The 22560-nt window shown below is 42.8% G+C and overlaps 1 protein-coding gene across 1 annotated transcript in view; it reads left to right on the forward strand.

Moving 5' to 3' along the window:
- The first annotated feature begins 7147 nt into the window (after nt 1-7147).
- The window catches only part of SPTLC2 (serine palmitoyltransferase long chain base subunit 2), a 69238-nt gene continuing 53825 nt past the window's right edge, over nt 7148-22560 (forward strand). Inside the window, exons 1-2 of the mRNA XM_054400491.1 lie at nt 7148-7273; nt 14750-14944. Coding sequence (XP_054256466.1) covers nt 7148-7273; nt 14750-14944 — 321 coding nt within the window. The remainder of the gene's footprint in view (nt 7274-14749; nt 14945-22560) is intronic.

Genomic DNA, 22560 nt, shown 5'->3' on the forward strand with positions numbered 1-22560 from the left:
CCCTGCTCCTCTCTCTCCCCCCATCCCCATTATCACTACCTGCATGCCTGGCTGTGGCTGAGCTCAGGTGCATCTGGAGGCAGAGGCCCGGCTTTGAGCCCTGCTCAGGATGTGGGACCCAGGCAAAGGCCTGCTGTGATGTGAGAGACGGGACGAGGCCTGATGCAAGCCAAGTGTCAATTTATTGTACAAAGCTTTTTCTTTATATAGATTAACATAACATCAGAAGGCAGCTTGTAATTGGTCATTGGTATGTCCATACTACAGTTGTAAATTCATGATTGGCTACAGAAAGAGAAAGTATCACACGAACACATATATTTTTTCCAAGGCTTAAGCATACGTCAGGCAAGAGATAAAGGATTCCATAATTCTGTCCTAAGTTTTGCTTTGTTCTTGTTATCAGGTCCCTGCATAACTCCCTTAGGTCACAGTGGCCTCTAGGGAGCCGACCTGTCTGTGTTTTCCTTCTGCCTGCGCTCTGTTCCCAGAGTTTGCCACCCATCAGGGTTAAAGCATCTCCTTCTATCAGTAAGACAGTGTCTGGGGTTCTGGTCCCTAAATCAATTCCTTCAGAGGCCGTGCTGCTTGCAAAGCCCACAGCCAGCCCAGGTGGGGTTGCTCCAGCCCGGGGAAAGACACTTAATGCCTGAGCACACGCTTCCCTCTTATGGCCGTGCCCGATACAGCAGCCACTCAGGCCTGCAGCATCTTCCCAGGAGATGTGATTTTCCTGTGAATATTGACACTTCCCATCGTTGCCTCTTAGAAATGTCAAGCACAGGCATTTCTCCCTGTACTTGGGGGACAAGCACAGGACTTTGCTGCCCTGTTTGGGTGATGCTGAGCACACCATGAGCAGCATGAGCAGGAAAGACAACTCGAGTGCTCAGTACATGTCCTGCCTGCATCTCTCACACTGACAGAAGCATCCACCCCTGCTCCTGGGGCAGATTTCCCCTATAGTAGGGTCCAACCTCTAGTATCTTTTCTCAACTTAAGCATGGCTTTCACTTACTCTGATTTTCAAGGGAGGTTTTTTTAACTACTTAGTTATGGATGGTTTAGGATTTTGATCAATTTCTTCTCATTCCACTGCACTCTATGGCAAAGCCTCTTACTTACATGCAAATAAAATCCTTGCCAAAAGGAGAGGCTGCAGTCTTGTTTTCCTGTACTGACCTTCTTCTCTGGACTAAGCCTCAAGTTGCTGGTTCTTTCTGTGTTCCCATCACCACCAATACCAGACTTCAATTCAATAGCTGCATAGCTCTTGAACCCCCTCACATCTGAACTATTGCCATCTTCCCCCAGCCAAGAAGTTGTTCAGTTCACTGACCTGAAGGAAAACTAGTCAATTTTCCACAGGATAATTTTCTATTTGATCTGTGAGTTGAAGTCATGCACTCTTCAGGTAGAAAGAACAGAGGCAGGAGAATGAGTAACTGCAAAACTGTGCTTGGTACCTGAAAGGGGACAAACTGCTCCTTCTTTCTCCAAGCTAAGGGTTGGTCACTGCTCAGGTGCCATAGTACTGTCCTCGCCATCTCTTTTCTTCTCTACAATGTGCTGTCTTCTCATGGGCCAACTTTGTAATCACATCAGTAAGGTCTGAAACAAAACCTATCAAAGACACATTTTCAAGGGAACACTGTTTATACTTATGTTCTTCACACAGGACCAGGTGAATGAGAAGGAATCTGTCTAGGCTCCAACAGTACCAGTAGTTTTGTCAGAAGCAGCAGTTGTGACCATTCTTGAAGTGAGCCACAGCAGTCTGTTCATGCTTTGCTGAGCTCAGTGCCCTTTACCAGAGTTTCTCTGAGCACTCTGCAGCCACTAGTGACATCCACAGTGCCAAAAGCCCTAGGCCCAGATCCTCAAAAGTATTGAAGCACCTAAGAAGTTAGGACCCATGGGGCTTCAGGTCCTAATGGGGATGCAGTTATATTGGTATTCAGCATTTTTGCTGACATAGCTGAGAGTGCTTAGAAAAGTTCTGCTCAAAAAAACCCAAAACAAAAAAACCTCAGTCCTATTCTGCGACATAAGCTCCCTGCACACAAGGAAGGGTTCACTGCTACAACTCTGCTGCTGCAGCGATATCACACACATTTACATGTAAATTAGGGCTTTGTTTACCCACGCACAGATGCAGCCTTTCACTTCATCCTGGATGGGGAGGGGAGAAAGAGGGTAATGGTCTCACTACTCGAATTTTATGGACTGAAAAAGTAAGGCACAAACAAAATGAAGTAATTAGCTCAATATAACCCAACATTGGTGGCAGAAAAGGCAGAAACTACAGTCATAGAATACAGCCACAGGACTTCAATGCTAAAGACAGGGAGGCAAATTAGTGAATTATTAAGTATGAGACTCATCATGTCAACTATGGAAGGTCAAATCCCCAAGGTGTTTGAGATGGGGCTCAAACAATGAATGCACTAGAAAGCCCTGAAGCTAGGGGATTGAGGCCTGTTTAGATGTACAAAGCATTGTCAGAAAGTATTTGAACCTGAGACCAGAAGAGAGTTTATGCTATGCATTGTATAGGTTTAGAGGTTATTTCCAGAATAGTATTATTCTCTGAGCCAGTAAAACAGAAGCTGTGGTGAGCCTGGAACTGTAGCATTCAAAGCAGAAAGTGTTAAGGACAGGGAGGGACTTCCCTGGTGCAGAAACACAACTCTCAGCTTAGCTAAATTTAAACCAACCAACTCTATTGCTTAAAAACGTACCTGCCTCCTCTTGCCTCCATCTGCTGTGGGCATTCATGCTTTACTTATCAAAATATGGTGAGGACAAACAATGGTCATTCCTTCACCAGACTAGGCAACTTTACAAGTATCCCTTCCCTCTTATGAGCTACACCAACACCTCGCCAGCTTTCCAGGAATTTTACCTAGGGGCTTGACAAATTCTCCTGGGGCACCCTCATATCTATCTGATTTCTCTAAGAGCTATGAGGTCCCCAAGACCTCCACACTGCTGATAATTCTTGTCCTATGCTTTAGGCAGAGATTCTGCCTTTCAGCACCCAAGGTTCACTGCTTCCTTGAACTCCATTCCCAGCACAGTCCATGCAATTTCAGTGCTAGGTTGCTGTACCTGGGAAAGACAAACAGGCACCAGAGACCATACTCACCTCACAGCACTGCACTAGTCTGCCCAAATTGCAGCTTTTTCAATTACATCTTTAGCACTCATTCCTGCTTACTTCAACCTACACCTGGAAACTTAAGATGAAAGGCACCTGAAAAGTGTAGACCCTCAGAGCAGCCTGCCTGCTATTAACCACCTCACATGCGATGGCTGAGCTATTGCTTATTCCGTGTTGCAAATACAAAAGGCAAAGCCTTAGGTTATTTTTGACTACAGCTGCCTTGAAGCCTTCCATCAAGACTCCATACATAGCTGGCATCATTCATATACCAATGTTTTCTCAGTTACCAACTCTCTCCTTTCCTGAAATTCTTCCCCTCAGTCACATCTCAGTGACAAGCCCTGGTTATTTCTCACCAGTGCACAAGCCCCTGTTCTCTCTGTTTGGGATGATTACAGAATTTTTTTCTGCTACACAGAAAAAATTTATCCAGTTGGTCCTTCTTGAACTTGCCCTTCTGCTGTCTCCAAACTTCACAACTCCTCTCTGTGATCCACAGACCTACAGATGGCTAGAAACAGTACCCATTGACTCATGTCAGTGACGTAAGCTCTCTGTTGATATAGGCCTGCTGCACAGCAATCCTTGCCTGTCAGATTTGTCCACTCTTTCTTTTGCCTCAATAGATCTTTTGATACAGTCCTTTGCTTCATTCAGCTGGCTGAGTAAGACTTTGCTTTGCAGCTCATAGGAACAGCAGTCTTGAGACCTAAAAGGAAACTCAGAACTGGAATCCGCTGGTCTAAGTTTGTTTGGCTCCTCTGTTTGTAACTGTATAATCCAGTCCACAAGCTGCAGCCACCTATGTACACAGGTATCTCACGTCACACCATCAGTGCTGCATCAGAGCTACCTAGCTGTGACTCCAGCAGCTCTGCAGGATGTGCTCTGCAGGCAGCAGCTGTGCCCTGGGATGGTACCCCCATGCTAGGACTTCCCTAGACATATATTTTGGACACTGCAGCCTCAGGATGAGCATGGTTTTTCCTGTCCCCAGCACTGTGCTAAAAAGGGGCCAGCTGCCTCTCAAACACCAGGTTTTGCTCGCTACACGCTGAGGGTAACTTGGTTGCCAGGTGATGAAGTCCCATATGTGAGACTGTCTGGTCCTGCATGAGTTACTTAGTGGATCCCTTAATGTTTTTACTTCCTGAGTTTCCTACACCAAAACTGAAACAACTGCACTGTAAAGGTTTAAGGACAGATGAAGTAACCAGTCTGCAGGTGCCTACATGTGGAAGGGGTTCAGGCTCTACTTGAATAGGTAGCACAAGAGTGAGATCCAGTGCCTGGCAGGCAAGGCAGCTGATCCTCTCTAGAAACAAGGCATTAGCAGATAAAATTCCCACATACATAGGTCAGCAGGGAGCAGAGGGTGTTGCCCATACATGCCCTGTGAATGTAGATTGGTGGACCATCTGCATCCCATGGCATAAGCTGGTCAGTGTAATTGAATCTTCTCTGTTGAAAGGTAGATAGAAAGAAAACACCTGTAGACAACTATGGCAACAGGAGAAAAAAAAAACTCTAAAAAAAAAAAATTCTACAGTTTGGGGTCCTCTACTACAGTTCTCTCCAGCTCATTTTTCATTATGAGGAAATGAACAAATACTATAATTAAGGAGAGAGCTTCTCCAGCATTCTTATGCAGAAAAAGCTCAGCAGCAGGAGAGGTCCCTGTACCTCTTCCCACCAGTACTCCTAACTGCACCTACTTCAGCAAGTCCACTTGCACAAGCAATGAAATGCTGAACAGGGACATCTGCTGCTTTGATCACTAGGTCCTTCCTAGCAACACCAGTCTTCCTCATGCTCCCATCCTGCAATATGAGAGGGGACAAGGCCCATCCCATCCTAGCTGACAGCACACTGAAACCAGGTGAAAGAAGAATGCTTTTTAGACAAGTCCATACCTGCTTTAGTGTCAGCCAAGATATGGGAGCGGCCACAGAATGCAAAAATAGGAACAAAGTCTCACACCCAGCCTGTGTGCGTTACCTCAGAGCCTGTTTGTTCCCCTCATTACAAAAAGCCCTCTGGGCAAAAATGACCCAGAGATGAGGCATATCGGACACATACTACTGCCTAGAAATAGGCTGAAACGAGGCCATGAAGCTCTCCCAAATCTTCTTGAGGGAAGGAAAATTACTGTCTTTCACAGAAGCAAATGTATTTTTGTTAGGAACTCCACATTTGTATTGAATTTGCAATGAAACCCACGACAGAGCCTCCAAGACGTGACTATAAGACTGAAAAATAACCATCAGTAGTAGCAAATCAGAAGGAAAAGGCTGAGACTATCCTCTCAAATCCATTGGCTTAAACCTGTCAACTTTCCAGTGTGTTACCCAAGATTTGTGCTGACTATTTCAAGTTGCACTCTAGGAAACACCACAGCCCTTCCCTCTCAATAACACTGCAGAAATGAAAGGTCATCCTCTTACATCTCTTCCCTATGTGATTAAACATGTTAAGCTGTTTCCTCTCTACAGATTAACACCCCTGCAACATGGAAACCAAACGTAGACAAGTTGTTTAACAGTGCACAAATACAGATGCTTTGTGGTTTGCAGAGCATCTTTCCTCTGGTGTTGTCCGTGTGATCTTTGGTAACCCGAACTAAGGTTGGTAATAGCTACCCCCGAGCTAAATACACTGTTTAGTTTACCTGGCCTCTAAAGTAAGTATGTACTTTCAAATTCTCAGAAAATACTCAAATTTATAGCCAAACATACCATGATTTTTAAACACAGCCGCAGGCAGAGTTAATATGCTGGCAACTCAGCAAAGCAGCCAGGCATACGCCTACCTTTAAGCCCAAATTTAAATCCTATTGACTTAAACTCTGCCTGGAGCTTGTCTGCCTGGACAAGCCTACAGCGTTTCCTTTCAGACCCTTCATTACTTAAATGGACTAGAGCCAAGATTCACCTCTCCCAGATCGATTTCAGGCTGGAAAGGACATCACAGTAATTAAGTCTGACCTCCCAAAAAGCCATTCATAGTTTCACCGAGGAGGTCTCCTGTCAGACTTGCGATGGGTAACTTTAGCTTTCACGCAGCTCATCACGACACAGCCCAAAGCCTGCGTGTCCTGAGGCCACGCCCAGAGTCTCGAAGGAACTGCTACACTCCACCAGCTCCCTCGATTCAGAGCAGCGAGGGCAGACGAGGGGCTCCCCGGCTGCCTCATCATACCCTGGCCCTCTCCTCGGGGACAGGGGTGCTCCGAAGGTAGGGCCGCCGCGAGTAACGGAGGTGGCACCACCCTCCGCACTCGGCTGCGTTGCCCCCTTGGCGTCAGCGAAAGCGTTTACCGACCCACCGGGTGCCTTCCGGAAGCCAGGGCAGCCTCACACACCCGACTCCCCCGCGCCCCTCCTACATGGCCGCTGCCATGGCCCAGGCGGTGCACTCATAGCTGCGCTGCGCAGCCAGGCCAGCCGACCGGGCAGCTATCCTACCCGGACTGGACCTGCAGCATTTCCCTACAGGCGCCTGGCTCGCCTCTGCCTCGTCCCCTAAGTCCGCTCCGACGTCCCCCATTGGCTGCCGTCTCAGCTACCGCCCTGCTGCTCCCTCCTGCCATTGGACAGATGCCGCTGTTCTCTCGTGCCCCTCCCTCTATTTCGAGCTATAATTGGCTATCTCATCTTCCTCCTTCGTTCCCGGTTCCATCGCTGCCAAGTGATTGGATAACTTTTACCTTCTCGCTCCATCTCACTCCCTTGCGATTGGGCAAGCCCCTTCCTTCAACTCGTTTCCCTCCCATCTGATTGCTATGCGGAGTTCTCATTGGGTGCCGTCCCCTCGATGCCGTTCCGCCTCCTCGGCCTCTGCCGCTAGTCTCGCACGCGCTCTAATGCGTCATTGCGGAGTCCGTCCCCGCGTGTGACGCCTCCGCCAGCGATTGGAGGAAGCAGCGGGTCGCGCTTCCGGTGCGGCGCGGCCGGGCGGGCGCAGCGGAGCGGAGCCGGTGGGATGGAAGGACCCGAGCGAGCTGCGGCGGCATTGGGTGCCCAGCCTCGCGCCAACGGCTGCAGTGGCGCGTCCCATGGAGCGCTCCGCAATGGCTACGTGCGCGGGCTTCCTGCGCCCGACACCCAGGTGTGTGCGGCGGGCGCCCTCCGCCGCCCGGGCGGGGCCGGCACCGGGGCGGGCTGGGGCGGCGGGGGAGTTTACAGCCACCCCTCACGCCGCGACTGCGGCGGAAGGCGGGCTCCGGGAACCCACCGAGGTGGCTGTTGGGGAGTTCGGCAAAACTTCGCTGGCCAGCGGGGTTCGGATTTGTGCCTCCTGGCCCTGGCCTGAGGACCTGGCAGGGCAGCGCCTTCGTCACGGGCCTGTGTCGGGGGGCTGCGCCGGGTGGATGATTGTTGCTAGACTGATAACTTTAGGTGGAACAAATGGCCCTGAAGTCATTGCTATACCTTTACTGCAAGGCTTTTGTCACCAGCAGAACTTCAAACTCAAACCTCTCATAGAACAGGTCTGCTCTCAGAATAGGTCTGAGAAGAAAGGATATTAGCACTGCCCTTCTCTATTTTATTGTTACAGGTATAATGCACAAGACTGTAAGTTCAGTGGCCTTCTATAGGGACTTATACGGAAGACTTAAAGGTTGATGCAGAACTTCCCATTTAGCTGTATTAACACCCTGTGATGTGAGTGTATCTGTGACTTCAGGCGTCTAGTTTCTCTGAAAGAAACTAAACCTTTGTGTGTGTAAGGGACGTCATGCTTCTTGTGAAGGCAAACCCAACAAGATGGAATAGGTCGTTCTTAGCACCTAAAGCTGCTTGTGAAAACCTACCCCTCACTGTCATCCCTCCTGTTACTCCATGCTTTTATTCCACTGCTGCTCTGTTTGTTTTTCCAGTGTGGGCTTGTGTAGTCACTAGATGAAGCAGATTGAAAGCTGATGCAGGATAAAACTAAGCTTTTCTTTGTTTTCTTTTTTTTTTTTTTCCCTGAGTGAATTTTAATCCAGGGCACTTACTATATTCCTTTCACTGAGTGATGCTCGCAGATTTGCCCTGCCACCTGGAAGGTGACAGCACAGTATTGGGAGTGAACAAATTTGAGAGTACAGTACCTTCATTTGGCAGCACTGTCAGCTTATAGTGGTTTAGGGGGCTCTGGCACCTTTAAAATCATAGGTGTAAATATTTGCTCTAAGGCCAAGTGTGGTGATGATGAGGGTTCTTTCATAAGTGTGGGGTTTGTTGTTATTTTTTTTGCTCCTTTGTGCTTTTAAAAGAAAGCCTGTATTCAATTATGTTCTTCTGAACAGAGAAGTAAGGTATGGAAACTTTTTTATTCCAGGGATTTTATTCAGCTGTGTATCTGGAAAACACAGGAGATACAGTATGTCAGTGGATAAACCATCAGTGTCAAACTGAGGAAGCTTAAAAACGTTCCTGCTTTATGAGACATTCTGTTCAGTTAGTAGCTTGGATATGATACTACATTCAACTATGTCTTGGACACCTCAGGTGTTTGAATAACTATTTCTAAAGGGGAGGAAGGCTCATGGCAGAAGTGGTCATGAGAAATCTTAGCAAAAAGTCAAAAGTGTATCGACAGTGTCAAAGAAGGCAAGAATATAACAAAGTTGTGCTTTTTTTCCATGGCAACTGCTCACTGGTCAAGCAGAAATTTAGAATTAAGAATCTTGCATTCTTTTCTCTATGATTTTATATGTGTCAGATTGCTGCCTTTCAAAATAAGGGATTAAATACTGGAACTTTACTGGAAGAAGTGTCTGTTCAGGGGTACACGTGTAGGTTTCTCAAACAGCATCAGTGATGGGAGCTTAGAGTTGATGTTTCACAAATTTGGCTACTTGACTGGTCCTCTGTCTTTTGAATTTTGGTTGTTGATCCTTTATGCAGGAGAAGGGAAAAGTTAATGCTTACTGTGCATGTATGTTACATACCATACCACACCACATACAATACTTCACGTATAGAGGTCTCTGGAATGCAAAATAATCAAGTACCAAAAAGGTACAAATGCAAACTTAGTTAAAAAAAAGTGAAAAATAAGGATGAAGGGGGGGAAGGTGCTTTTGCAAAAAAGCTTATGACAGGGTCCTTGAGAGAAGAGACATGAAAACATCTGAATAAAATGAATATATTGATGGGAAGAGGAAGGAAAGCCATTGGTTATAAAGAACTGTTTCAGTTGCTAACAGTTTATCTGGAAAAGCATGGAGCTTGTGAGAGGAGAGCTTAGATGTGAGGTAGTACATCATTGTGCCCTCCTGTAGGGCTTGATTGTGCAGGAAAGGTTTCCTCTTTTTTCACTGATATGAAAAAAGGACTCTGCCTGTATTTAGGACATCTTTGTTGTGGTTATCTGAGTAAGTTTTGGGGTCTTTTGGTTGGTTTGGTTTTGTTGTACTTTTTTTAACCCTAACCAAAAAAAGCATAGATTCAAGGCATTATTATCCTTATGACGCATATTTCAGTCTTTCCTTACAATACCCTGCACAGAGAGAGACTGGTATTTAACATAGTGTGGGCTTTTTACTGTTAGTCTAGCAGGAGCAGAAAAGGATGACATTGTTCACCTTAATTTTTAAACATGTTGTATTATTTTGTCTCCTATTGGGATCTGAGCTGCTAATCCTTCCCTTGGGAAGAGGAGAGGGAAACTTGCTGCCTACTAAGACTGTACAGTAACTGACTTTGGCTACCTTGGAGATTAATATTATTAGTAGCTAGGAAAGGAATCATTTTAAGTTAGAGTTTCCCTAATGTTTCTAGATCTTCAAATGCCATACCCTAGCAATCTCCAGATAACTTACTGCATTCATGCTTTTATAAACAAGATCTCATACTGCTTCCTCAGGAAGACAAGGAGTTGCTTGGCTGAAGAGAGTAGGAGGGCTGTGGGATTTGCATGCCTTTAGAACTGTCACAAGTCTTGAATTCTCTCTCCACAGCTATTAAAATGGGCAGCATAGATATTATTTTTTCTGAAAGCTTTGGTATGTGCATGCTAAAGAAACAGCTTGCGTGGTCCTGCATTTTGTGTTTGGGGTTTTGTTTTTTAGAGAACAATCATAGTGCTTTTGTAGGCTCATATCATGAGATGCTTCAGGATACAGGGGAACAATGTCTTCATCTTCATTTTATAGATGCTTTTGCTCTCTTAGGGAGAGCACACTTAGGAAGATGAGAGCAAGAAATACTGCAAGTTTTTCTTGTTACAGTGAACTAGTGGTAGCAGTGATATGAATGAACCCTTGTTTCATATGGTTAGGATAAGACAAAGATGTTTAATAACTACCCTGTACACTAGTATAAAAAAGGAATTTTAGTACAGAATTGTGTGGGCTTTCTTTCACATCTGTGTAAAATGAAAATGCAGGTATTTCTGCTAAAAAGAAAAAAATTGATCCTTAAGAACTAAATCTCATTAACACACTCACGAAGAAGTGATCATCCTCCCTCACTCAGCATTTGTGAGACTGCAGCTTGAGTACTGTGTCCAGTACTGAGCTCCCGAGAAAGTTGCTGATAGAGCCACGTGAAGATCTGGATCCATTGGAGGGCTCCCAAGAAGCAGAGGAGGCTGGAATGCATCACTCTGATATGTTCTGCTTTGACCAATGCAGTCCTTTTTCTAGCTGTAGGTAAATGCTGCTGCTCAGTAACTATTTACAATGATGATTTATGTGATTGGTTTCCCCAAGAGCTTGACCCAACACAGGCATTACCTACCTGTGGCTGATTCAGAATGCCATCTCTTCACTGCCTTTTGTAAGCAGCTGTGCGGTGCACTCTGATTTTTCTCTTGCAGTAGAGTTTCTTGCTAAGATGGTGTTCTTCTGTGTGCACACAGTCTTGGACAGTACAGGAAGGAGAGATGTAGATGAATATCTGTTTGTTTTGAGCCGTACACCTAGCTTAGGTGAGTCCTGGGCTTTCTTTGTCCTCTCCATTTAGATACACCAGCATATGCTAGTTCAAAGGTACTGGCTCACTTTATCACATGACTTGTTGAAACCATAAAAGTCTTAATCTTGTCCCCTTCCTTTTTCTACTTTGTTTTTCCTCCCCAGGAAAGGAAATTAATTACTAAGCTGTAGGCACTTTCTTGGTATTTGGAACTGCACTTGCAGCTCTTTGGCAGCAAGCTTGGAGCTTGCAGCATGTAAGCCTTCATTGGAAGGTTCGTGTGGATTCATAAGGCATTCTTGGAAAAACAAATAGGCTCACATCTAAAATGTGGCTAGAAAAGTCTCTTATATAGGCAGTTCTAGAGCATATTTGTAGTCTCCTGAAAAATCTGTGGAATTGCATTCAGAGTATTTCTGTAATGTTTAATTCATCTGGGATAACATAGAAGCTTCTCAGCTTATGTGGTTACTGACATGGGAGTTTAAGAATGTATAAGCATGCTGGTAGGAGAACACTGGGAGAGTAAATTGATTGGAGCGTGTGTTGAATCAATACAAGTATTCCCAAAAGGGTGTATCTCAGTGAAATAATAGGGTTTGATCATATGGAATATCTTGCTTAGTTTTAGCATTTGTTATAATCAAAGGCACCTGAAAAGAGCTGGAAAAAAATCAGTATACTTTTATTCTGATTAAAATGGTGTATAGGTTTAGGTTTGTTGAACTATTTTTTATTCTTTTTTTTCAGTAGCTGTTTTTTGGTATTAGATAAACTTAGATCCATACCCTTAGGATGTAGCCTTTCATTTCTTCCAGATGAACTTCGTGTTACTTGGGAAAGACATTAAAAGCTTTGATGTGATCTCTGTTTATTAGCTGCTAAGTAGTTTGTGAAGTAGTCCCTGTCAGTTTTCTGTGCTTATCCAGCAATCAGCTACTAGTAGCCAGCTATAGGTAGCAGGTATATTGTTTGTTTGCTGCTGGGTAGTTGCTGTTCACAGCATAGTCTGTCAGCATGGGGACAAAGAATTCAGCTTTAATCTATCAAGCTGTGAAACTAGTAATTGTGCTTTGGTGCACAATCTTTCTCAGATCTGGATGCAATAAAATTCTCTGGTTGCATGAATTGGAACCATAGTGTTACAGTTAAGCAATCTCAATAGTAGCAGAGAAGATAAAACTTTCATGGGTTTTCCTCTGCTGTGTTGGCTTACCAAGTCTCTTGGTTGTCATGGTGCTGCTGCCCCTCTTTTCTCCCCAAAAGCTGCTGGTTCTTGTGGCTGAGATGTATCTAATGAGTTTGTGGAGCAGTGATGCAAAGATTATTATGGTCTAATAAACAACCTTTTGCAAAATACTATATTTCCAACCCAAATCATTTCAGTGTTGGAGGGGTGCTGTGCTGAAAATCAGATTAGCCTTAGTTATGCAAGCCAGGGAGAGATGCAGGTAGCTCCAAATGGGAGTGAGTGGGGCAGAGGGAGTTCCTTTGGCTGGCACTATTCCTGAAGAAACAGTGTATGAGCCTATGGCCTGCTTTAAAGCTTCAAACTGCCATCATCTGAACTGCAATGAGGTAAGCAAGTGTTCCTACACCTGTTCCAGAGCATGGTCATTTTCTAGGTTAAGCCACCACTGTACACCGTGTTTTTAAAAATTAACTTCAGCATTAAACCTGGCCTCAAAGCACTACAAGTTAGTTCGTTGCATTTGGGGCAAGTGCTGCTGCTAAAAGACAAGTATGGCTTTGCTGGTTTTTTTCCACACTTGCACCAGTTCTAAAATTTCTGCAGCTGTGGTGACCGAATTGAGGATGTGCGCTGGTTAAAACTTTGTTCTGGATGTCCATGTTGGCAAGAGGGAAGAAGTATGAAGCAGTAGCAGAAGGAAGGTGCTGGTGCAGTTTATACTATACAAAGACTGCATTGCTGTAGCATATTTGTGTCCTAAGAGCTGACCTTTGCTTCTGAAAAATTACTTTCAAGATATTAATGCCAGACTTCAAATTGAGCAGCACCTGAGATAATCAGGTATCACTTTCCAAATAATGCAGCATCTGGTGAGGCCAGCAAGTATCTCTGTCTTTACTGATTCATCTAGTTGATACACAGAGGTTAGTACAACTCTGTCTGCCTTCCCCATATGATGGTATGAGTGTTGTAGGTGAACAACTGGTTTTATTGTCTGCTGGCCCCTGCTCATTAATTATTTGCTGTTGTTCTTTTTTGAGGTATTTAGGTTCAACCTCTTTGCTAGGTGCTGATGTTTCTTTGATTAGAATGGTTTTTAAATTTCTTATTATATTTCTAATAAATTTCTTATTATATCTGACTATAACATGCAATTCGAGTACAGTCCAGGGAAATTTGGGCAAAGTCCTAGATGCATCCTTGTTTTAGCCCTCTTTTCAGCATGGTGTTATTAATAAAGCCATTTATTGAAAGGAATTATTTGGTTTCCTTCTTATAGCTGTTCTTGTGCACATCTGGCAACAGCTTTCATAATATATTTGGAAAACAGAAAGTTATAGAAGTATCTGCCAATCTTAATCCATTCAGAGGCTGTAATTTTCCTAAGAATATGAGTACTAGAAAAAATAAATTTGTTCTGCAAGGAGTTAGACTTGGGTCCTTGGCTACAGGTAAAGGATTTGTCTTGGAGAGTGTTTTTTCAGACTTTATATTGTAGCTGTTCTATAACTTCTAGGAATACAGATAACAATTTGCATCTGCTGTCTGGGTTTCTGGTTTTTGATGCATTGTCTTTTGAGATTTGATGTTTTAACTTTGTTCTCTGAACAGGTGACCTAGTTAAAACCATGATGTTCTTTTTTTTCCATAGTGTTATGTTGAGTGAGTCCTTGCCTTGTAGCTGTGAAGTTTTTCTGTAGTGCTCACAAATGTTATGTATACTTCAGCTGGGCTTCCACATGTATTACACATCTAGTCAGTCTCTTGTCTTCAGGAGAGGGTATGCAAGTAGCAAGATGGCTTTCAGTGTGGATTTTATGCAGAAAGCCTTGCTTTGTTCTGCGTGCTGACGTATATGCAGTGTTGGGACTGCATATACAATGACTTTTTTGTCTGTGGTATCATGTCCACCCATGGATGAGCACAGTGTTTGTGTCAGCATCTTTAGGCTAAGGACTATGGAGACATGTAGATTATGCTTGTTTTGTTACAGTAATACATAGTTCCAAAGTTGAGTCTTACTCTGATATTTTCCAGTTGTTTTCCAAGTCTCGTAATTCTGAAAATACATTGTTTAGATGAATAAAACTTCATTTCCATTTTGGTTGGATGCCTGAGAAGCGTCAGTGTTCTGTTGTTTGTGCTTACCTAGCTCTTGGTGAAGGGGGAAGGCAGACTTTTCATCTGGGTTGGCCTGGATGTAAGCAATGTTCTCTAGGTAGCTTCACAAGCTAAAGAATTTTGAGACCTTAGAGTAAACTGCACTACGTGGGTAATCGTAACTTTGGTTATATCAAGAGCGTAACAATTTCCCCTATGGAAATTGACTATTGATAATAGCTGAACCTAGCTGAAAGTATGCTGAACTGGGTAGGGAGATGAAGACCTTATAGCTGGTCAGAGGGCCGGGGGCTATGCTGAAATGCCTACTTGTCATTTCTTTAATGAATATCTTACAAATGCCTCTCTTAATTTTTACTGTAGATGAATCATATTGTGCACAATGGAGGATTATACAAAAGGCCTTTCAATGAAGCTTTTGAAGAAACACCAATGCTGGTTGCTGTGCTGACCTATGTAGGTTATGGTGTACTTACTCTCTTTGGCTATCTGCGAGATTTCATGCGGCAGTGGAAGATTGAGAAGTGTCAAAATGCAACAGAAAGAGAAGAACAAAAGGTAACCATTGGGAAATAATGGCCAGTGGGAAATGATGTGGCTGAGGCTGTAACTTAAGCATTTCTTAGGGAGCAATGTTACTTAAAGTTTCCTGCTGTTTTCCTTGTCTTCTGAATGCCCCAAATATTTTGATAGCACTGCTGTGTCGTTAAGCAAAATGTTTTAGTTGTGGTGTTTTTTTGGTGGAGCAGTTCCTTCATCTAGTTCACTGCAAAACTGCATCAACAGTTACATCAACATGATGCCCTAGCTGCATAAACAAGGGTTTGGGGAAGAGACATCACTTATGCCAGCAGCTAAAAAAAGTGCTTATCAAAGGATCTGGTTTGGGTTTGAGAGCAGTTGGAGGCTTTCTGATGCTGCTCTAGTGGCTGTGTTTTTTATTTGGAAGCATGCCATTAATTCTCTTTAGTCTAAACACTTGTCAAAAAAAAAAAAAACAACAACAAAAAAACAACCTTGTGGATGAGAACCAGAGCACAAATTGAGTGTCCAGAACAGTAGCAGGTTAGCAGGTGAGTAATCTGAGGTACTGACTCTTGACTCACTGATAGCAATTAATAATAGTTAATTTGTAGTAAGACATACTCACAAAAGCATCTGTTACCAGGTGAAAAGTCTTGCCTGCTTCAGCAGTTAGTCTGGAATAGATAACCCTAATTTTGAATAATTGTAAAATATTTTGAGGCTTTTATTTCCCACAGGAATTGGTTACTGTTAAGAAAGCTGAAGTTTAAAATTGTACTTCACAAGCTATTTCTTGATGACTCTTAATGTGAGCCCTCTTAGCACAGTGTGAATACTAGTGAGCCTTGCTCCAAAGGTAAAGTCAGTTGTCTTACTTTTTCTGATCAGGCTTCTATTTTTCTCAACAGCTTTGGGGAGCCAGTTTGGTTTATCAAATGTAAAGTAGAGTTGTTTTCCAGTTGCTGGTTTCTGGTTCTCTGTTAAGCCACACAAACAGTTGGCTAGTAGAAAATTGTGTGGTAGGAAGGATGTCACTGTAATGCAAACAAATAGTCAATGGTGGGAAGGAAACATAGGAAAACTTATTTGGAGGATTTTTTGAGTGAAGTGCATGTCATCTGATGGTAGATTAGGTAAGATGTAGTAAACTAACCAGTACCATAAACTACTTCACAGGAGCTTCTTTGAATGTCATGAGGTAAAGTTAGCCTTACTCATAATAAGGTGCTTAATTCTAAAATAGAAGCATTCTCATAGGAGTTTGATGAGTAATAGGTGTTTAGTATTAGTTAAAAGTATAGGAGTTTAAATTTACACTATTTCCAAAAGTGACTTCTGGAATCTGGAAGTGAAAAATTTTGATCCCTTTTAACAGTTGCAATACCTGAATAAGGATTGCTGACTAATTTCAATTCAAAACCCAAAGTGTTCATTAATGTTGTTTAAGCTACTCTGGTTTATGTCACCTGAGAATGTGACACCCTTGTATTTTTCTGTTCATAAACTAGAAGTTGATGGCAGAAAGGAGCATACAAACAGTTGCAGAAATCTACCAAGACATTAGAATAAAGGTTTAAATATTGATCTATACTCATGGCACTTGAAGATTAAAAAGGGATAACTGAAGTGTTGGTGCAATTGTTCTATACTGTAGTTATTTTCTGTTGCACAATTGTTGTGAAATGCTTATTCTGTTACTTAAATGTAAGGTGCAAGGCTGCTTACAGTAGTCCTTTTCTGTGGGAGCAGTCATGACTCTTACCTGAGAGCATACCAGCGGAGGACCTCAGGCAGTAGCTCCAGTTTGGGTATATGCTATTGGTAAAGGCCATCACACAGGATGTTGGAGTACAGACTTAGTTAGCAACTAATTATCCTAGTTCTGAAAGAAATTTAGCTTTGACTTTTTTTTTTTTCTAGGTTAATTCAGTATTGAAGCATTTGCTTAACAAGTATACCTCCCAGACAGATGGATTTAAAACCCTTTGAGTTTATATGTTGGTCATGACTTGCAGGAAAGAGATGCATGTTTTGTATATAGGATGTCTGTGGATGGAGCTAGTAAGAAGTGCCAGTGAATACTGCGTAAGAATGAGGAATAGGAAATCCTGTTTTAAATGGTGTTGAAGAAATCTCAGCCTAGTGGACTTCCCCTAATCACATTTCTAGTGCTTTGGCTGGAATAGCTGGTTTTGGTATTAGACAAACAGAAAAGTGATCATGTGAGGTCTAGAACATACAGTACTTATCGTAACACTTTGCTGCTTTAAGCTTTGTTTGCCTGCAAACAAATTGATGAGAGCATGTTGCAGAACATCTAGTGTGGGAGCCAGGTTTTATTTCAGTGCTGGGGGAGTGAGGTGCTCAATGATTTGTTTGGAAACAATTTCTTATGATTTTCAAATATTTGAATCTCTCTCACTGCTGACAACCCAGTCATCGTAGGGTGAGAGAATGCAGATCCTAGTACACAGGAAAAGCTCAGAACTCACACTTTTTTGTTAATACATGCTAACTGGAGGAGCCCTGGGGTAGACTGGCAAATTTGTGACCTCTGTGTGAAAAGCAACAATTATATTATTTAAGTTCTAAAGAACTTACTGGATGATTATGATCTTACTTAGATCTTAAGTATCAAGCAGGAGTTAAGTTTAGCTTTTTGAAATCATAATGTGCTTAAGTGAAAAGCTCAAAAGCAAACAGTAGGAGTATCTGTGTAGCTGGGCAGTGTGACAACCTGCCTTGTGAGCAAACCAAAATTACACAGAGGGAGAAAATGTTTCATAATGGTCTGAATAAACTTGTCCTGAAAGTTTTTCTCTGTAGTATCAAGTGATAGAACAAGAAGAAATGGCCTGAAAACATGCCAGGGGAGTTTTAGGTTGGATATTAGGGAAAATTTCTTTACGGAAAGCATGGTCAGGCATTGGAATAGGTCACCCAGGGAGGTGGTGGATTCACCATCCCTGGAGGTGTTCAAGAAACATGTGGACATGGCACTTTGGGACATAGTTTAATGGCTGTGGTGGTGTTAGGCTGACGGTTGGGCTCAATGATCTCACAGGTCTTCTCCAACCAAAACAGTTCTATGATGCAATGAATTGAAGTATGTGAATTTTCTGTGGTGTGTTTCTGAATGTGATCACAGTTAAAACCATAATGTAGACTTAGGTCTAAAATATAGTTATTAAAAACTAAGACCAAAAAAATCCACCTTTCTTTTTTGTGAGTTTTGGAGGGCAGTTTATTTCAGTAGAGCAAATCTTTCCTTAATTTGTCACTTAATATTGTAGTCCTAGTCTGTGCATCAAAACTAGAAACCAAAAGTGACCAAACTAGGTTCAAGAGCAGACTTTCCAATCAGTCTATATTGGAACTGCCTCTGACAGGGGGTGAATTCCTTGGAATTTATTAGAGCCTTGCATTGAAGTTAATGATTCCAGCAAAACTCAATACTCACTCATGGTTAGAACACAAAAGGGTGAAAATGGACAGACTTTACTAGTACTAATTTCCAGGAAATAGTCTGATGGCTCTTGGCTTTGTTTAAAATATATCTAGCTAGGCTTTTTCCTGGAAACCAGTGTTGTGTAGCACATCCTCTCCCAAACATTTTTAGTCTTGTTTAGACATGGGCAAGCAGCAGGATTAACAGTTCTCAATTACCCTGGCATCAGTTTGTGCATCCCAAATTTAATGTAATGTTTGGTCATACAATGTAGTTAAATCTGAAAAATGCTTGTGGGATTTTACTGGCTAGATGAAAATCACTTTTACCTTTCTTTAGGTCTGATTTGCTGTGTTGATTATCTTGTATATTTCGTATGCAGGAGCAACTCTGCAGATGGGTCTGTTAGCTCTCTTAACATACCTCTTCATATTCAGTAGCTTGCCCAGTTGGAATATGTTGCTAGTATATGAGGTTTTCAAATACTTGTTCACAGGAATCCAGCCGTAGCATTGTCTCAGGGGCAGTAATCTGCTGTCTTAGCATCTGTATAGCTCATCAGAGGCCTTCTAATTGTATAAAGGCTCCCTACACTTATTGCTCCATTTTTCTCTTGACTCACTAGCAGTGAGATGGAACTAGTTGTTCTGCTTCCTTTTAGAAGCCTGAAATTTGTTGCAATTGTCCACCTGATTTCCATTCAGAGTCATTTTTGTGTTATCAGGGAATGCCTTATGTGAATTGCAGATAAGCCTGGCTGGTGCTCATGGTACCATTTGTTAGCCTAGGTGCAATGCTATGAAAACTTGGCTTTAAAAGCAGCATAAGCACTGCTGTGCCCCAGGCTAATGGTTACAAAGATGTCATTATGACCTTCACTTGTAGTATTAATTTGTAGTATGATGAAATCTTGGATTCTCAAAGCACATATACCGAGGTGCAACACCCCAAGGGAGAATTTATTCTTCCCTCATTTTGCTCTTTCCTGAAATTGCTGTGCCTTTCAAACTGCTAGGAGACCACTGATACTTGGATTTCTTCATCATAGAATCACAGAACATTAGAGGTTGGAAGGGACCTCCAGAGATCATTGAGTCCAACCCCCCTGCCAAAGCAGGATCACCTAGGGTAGTCTGCGCAGGAATGCGTCCGGATCAATCTTGAAAGTCTCCAGAGGAGACTCCACAACCTCTCTGGGCAGCCTGTTCCAGTGTTCCGTCACCCTCACTGCAAAGAAGTTTCTCTTCATGTTGAGGTGAAATCTTCTATGTTCAATTTTGTATCTGTTGTTCCTTGTCTTACTACTTTGCACCACTGAAAAGAGCTTGGCCCCATCCACTTGACGCCTACCCCTCAGATATTGATAGACATTGATCAGATCCCCTCTCAGTCTTCTCTTCTCAAGACTAAACAGCCCCAGGCATCTCACTCTCTCTTTATTGGGGAGATGCTCAAGTCCCCTAATCATCCTTGTGGCTCTCCAGCAGATCCCTGTCTCTCTTGAACTGGGGAGCTCAAAATTGGACACAGTATTCCAGGTATGGTCTCACCAGGGCAGAGTAGAGGGGGAGAAGATATCACCTCACTAACAGGGGATATGTTCTAGGCTTAAATCAACAGGAATTGAGCTGTTTAGTATTTGCTAGCCCCATGTTCAAATGAATTTGGATGAAAGAACATTCTGCTTTGCTTCCTCCATTGGAAAGAGCATAACCTTTGCAGATGTTTTTGACTGTACTTACTCTGAAGATTGTTCAAAGAATCAACTCTCTTAGAATATTTGTTCTCCTAATGAAGCTGTTCCATCTCAGGCTGATATTCTTAGAGTCTCTTACAGCTAAAAAGAGTGTTGGACCTGAAATAGGATGAGAACTTGATGAAAAAAATAATAATAAAAACCTCTGAAGGTCATTTAAAGGTGACAGTGATTGCTTCCAGTAGTAGGATGCTGTTGCAGCACAGCCCTGTGACTATATGTGCCAAAATTTTGAAACAGTATGGATTTTGGTAAATTTCATCCCCCCTTCCCTCCCCAAATGTTTTTAGGTTTTGGGGATTTTTTTAATCTTTGAAGTGGAAAAAATAATATTCATTTCATTTCCATGAGAAGTGGTCTTGTTGCTATCATCTTTCCATATGAAATACCACACTGTAGAAATATTTAGGGAGAAAACAAACAAAAAAAACCAACCCCTGAACCAGCCAGGCAGACCATCATGTCCTGTATACCTGCTCCAGAGGTGGGCTTCCAAACTCTAAAAGACAGTACCAGTTTATAAAGGCACACTGACCCTACCATTTCTCTTTTTCATGTTCTCAAATGCATGGCTCGTGAGAATCTCTTGGTGGGGTTAGGATTACTGAGGAAATCTAGTTACAATTTATCCCAAAATAACACTTTCTCCCTGTTGTATTCCAAGGAGGATGGTTTACTAGGGGAGGGGTTCCTTGAATTCTTGTTGACTTCTAAGACATTCTTTTTTCTTACCATAATCCATTAGATTCAGAGCACTTGACAGTTAAATCACTCCAAACTCAGTTTTTGCTGTTGGCTTGTAAGATCGTACTTGCGTTATGTATCTTGGTGGTGTCAACCTCTTGTGGGTGATTGTCTCACCAGTCAAGCTCATTACTCTTCCTGCTTTGTCAGCTTGGGTTTCAAATAAAACATGCTCTATCTGATCAACAGTCTGAGGTGAGACTGGACTCTAAGCCCAGGCATACCTGCTCGAGTTGGTGTAATGACTCATTTCCAGCCTCTGGAAAACAGTCTTTTTTCAGTGGTGCCCAGTGACAGGACAAGAGGTAATGGGCACAAACTTGAACATCTAAACATGAGGAAGAACAAGAGGCTGCCTAGAGAGGTGGTGGAGTTTCCATCTCTGGTGTCATTCAAAACCTGTCTGGATGCTGCTCTATGCAGCCTGATCGAGGTGACCCTACTCCATCAGAGGAGTTGGACTAGATGATCTCCAGAGGTCCCTTCCAGCCCCTGTCATTCTATGATTCTGTGATTCTCTGCTCCTAGCCAAGAACCTTGGCTAAAATCTCCATCGTTTTCTAGGTCACATAATGTGTTTGAATTTCTACTGCAAAGCTGAATTCTCAAGCAAAGATGGCTAAGAGTTGAAAAAGATCTCAGTAGATAATAAGCCATAACAAGTCCTTCAAGTGTTGATCTTCTAATGTGTCAGAGATTCTGTTTGATCTCACTTCTCCCACCCCCTTATGAATGATGCAGCAGTGGATTTCAGATGCTTTTAGATAATTATTTCAATTTTGTGTCATGAATCCTATTATATTGCTATAAGTATTCTCATGCATATCACCACTTAATAATACAGTGACTTCATATATGAAGGAAGTTCCCAAATGTATTTGTCAATACCTGGATGTTTTATTCCATTGTCAGAGTGACCAGTTGGTTAGTGATTCAGCCTTGAAACCCATTTTGTGCCTGGAACAGTGCAAGACACTGAAATCAAAGAAGGATAGAGCTGTGTAGCTACTTCAAGATTTTCTAGCTGTAGATTTATACTAACTGAGCTATTACCCCCGTTAAGCTCACTTGATAAAGAGTCTTCAGAGAAGACTTGGCATGTTAAGAAATGCAAAACTATCCTTAAGTACAGGAACGTGAAAGAAATAATTGCCCCACCCTACACCTTAGCTCATGGAAATTTTGTTCCTGCTGTCTGTCTTTGCTGAGAGAGAGCATACTGGCTAAATCCAGCTTGTTTTTCCATCATCAAAATGATGACTTCTAGTATCTTTGTGCTTTTCGGGCATGTCTAGAGAAAAGGAGGCTGAGGGGAGGCCTTATCACTCTCTACAATTACCTGAAGCTCCTGAAGTGAGGAGGGGGCCAGCCCCTTCTCCTTGATAACAAGAGACAGGACTAGAGAAAATGGTTACAAGTTGCGCCAGGGCAGGTTTAGGCTGGATATCAGGAAATGTTTCTTTACTGAAAGGGTTATCAAACATTGGAATGGTCTGCCCAGGGCAGTGGTAGAGTCATCCTCACTGGGGGTGTTCAAGCAGTGTGTGGACCTGGCACTTAGGGCCATTGTTTTGTCTTGGCCTTTCAGTACTGGGTCAAGGGTTGGAGTGGGTGGTCTTCAAGGTCTCTTCCAACCAGATATATTCTGTGATTATGCACAGGCAGCTCAGTAGGGAGCTTAAGTGCAAGTGTCTACTTTGA

This window comes from Indicator indicator, chromosome 4, assembly GCF_027791375.1.
Source record: "Indicator indicator isolate 239-I01 chromosome 4, UM_Iind_1.1, whole genome shotgun sequence".
NCBI classification, from domain to species: domain Eukaryota; kingdom Metazoa; phylum Chordata; class Aves; order Piciformes; family Indicatoridae; genus Indicator; species Indicator indicator.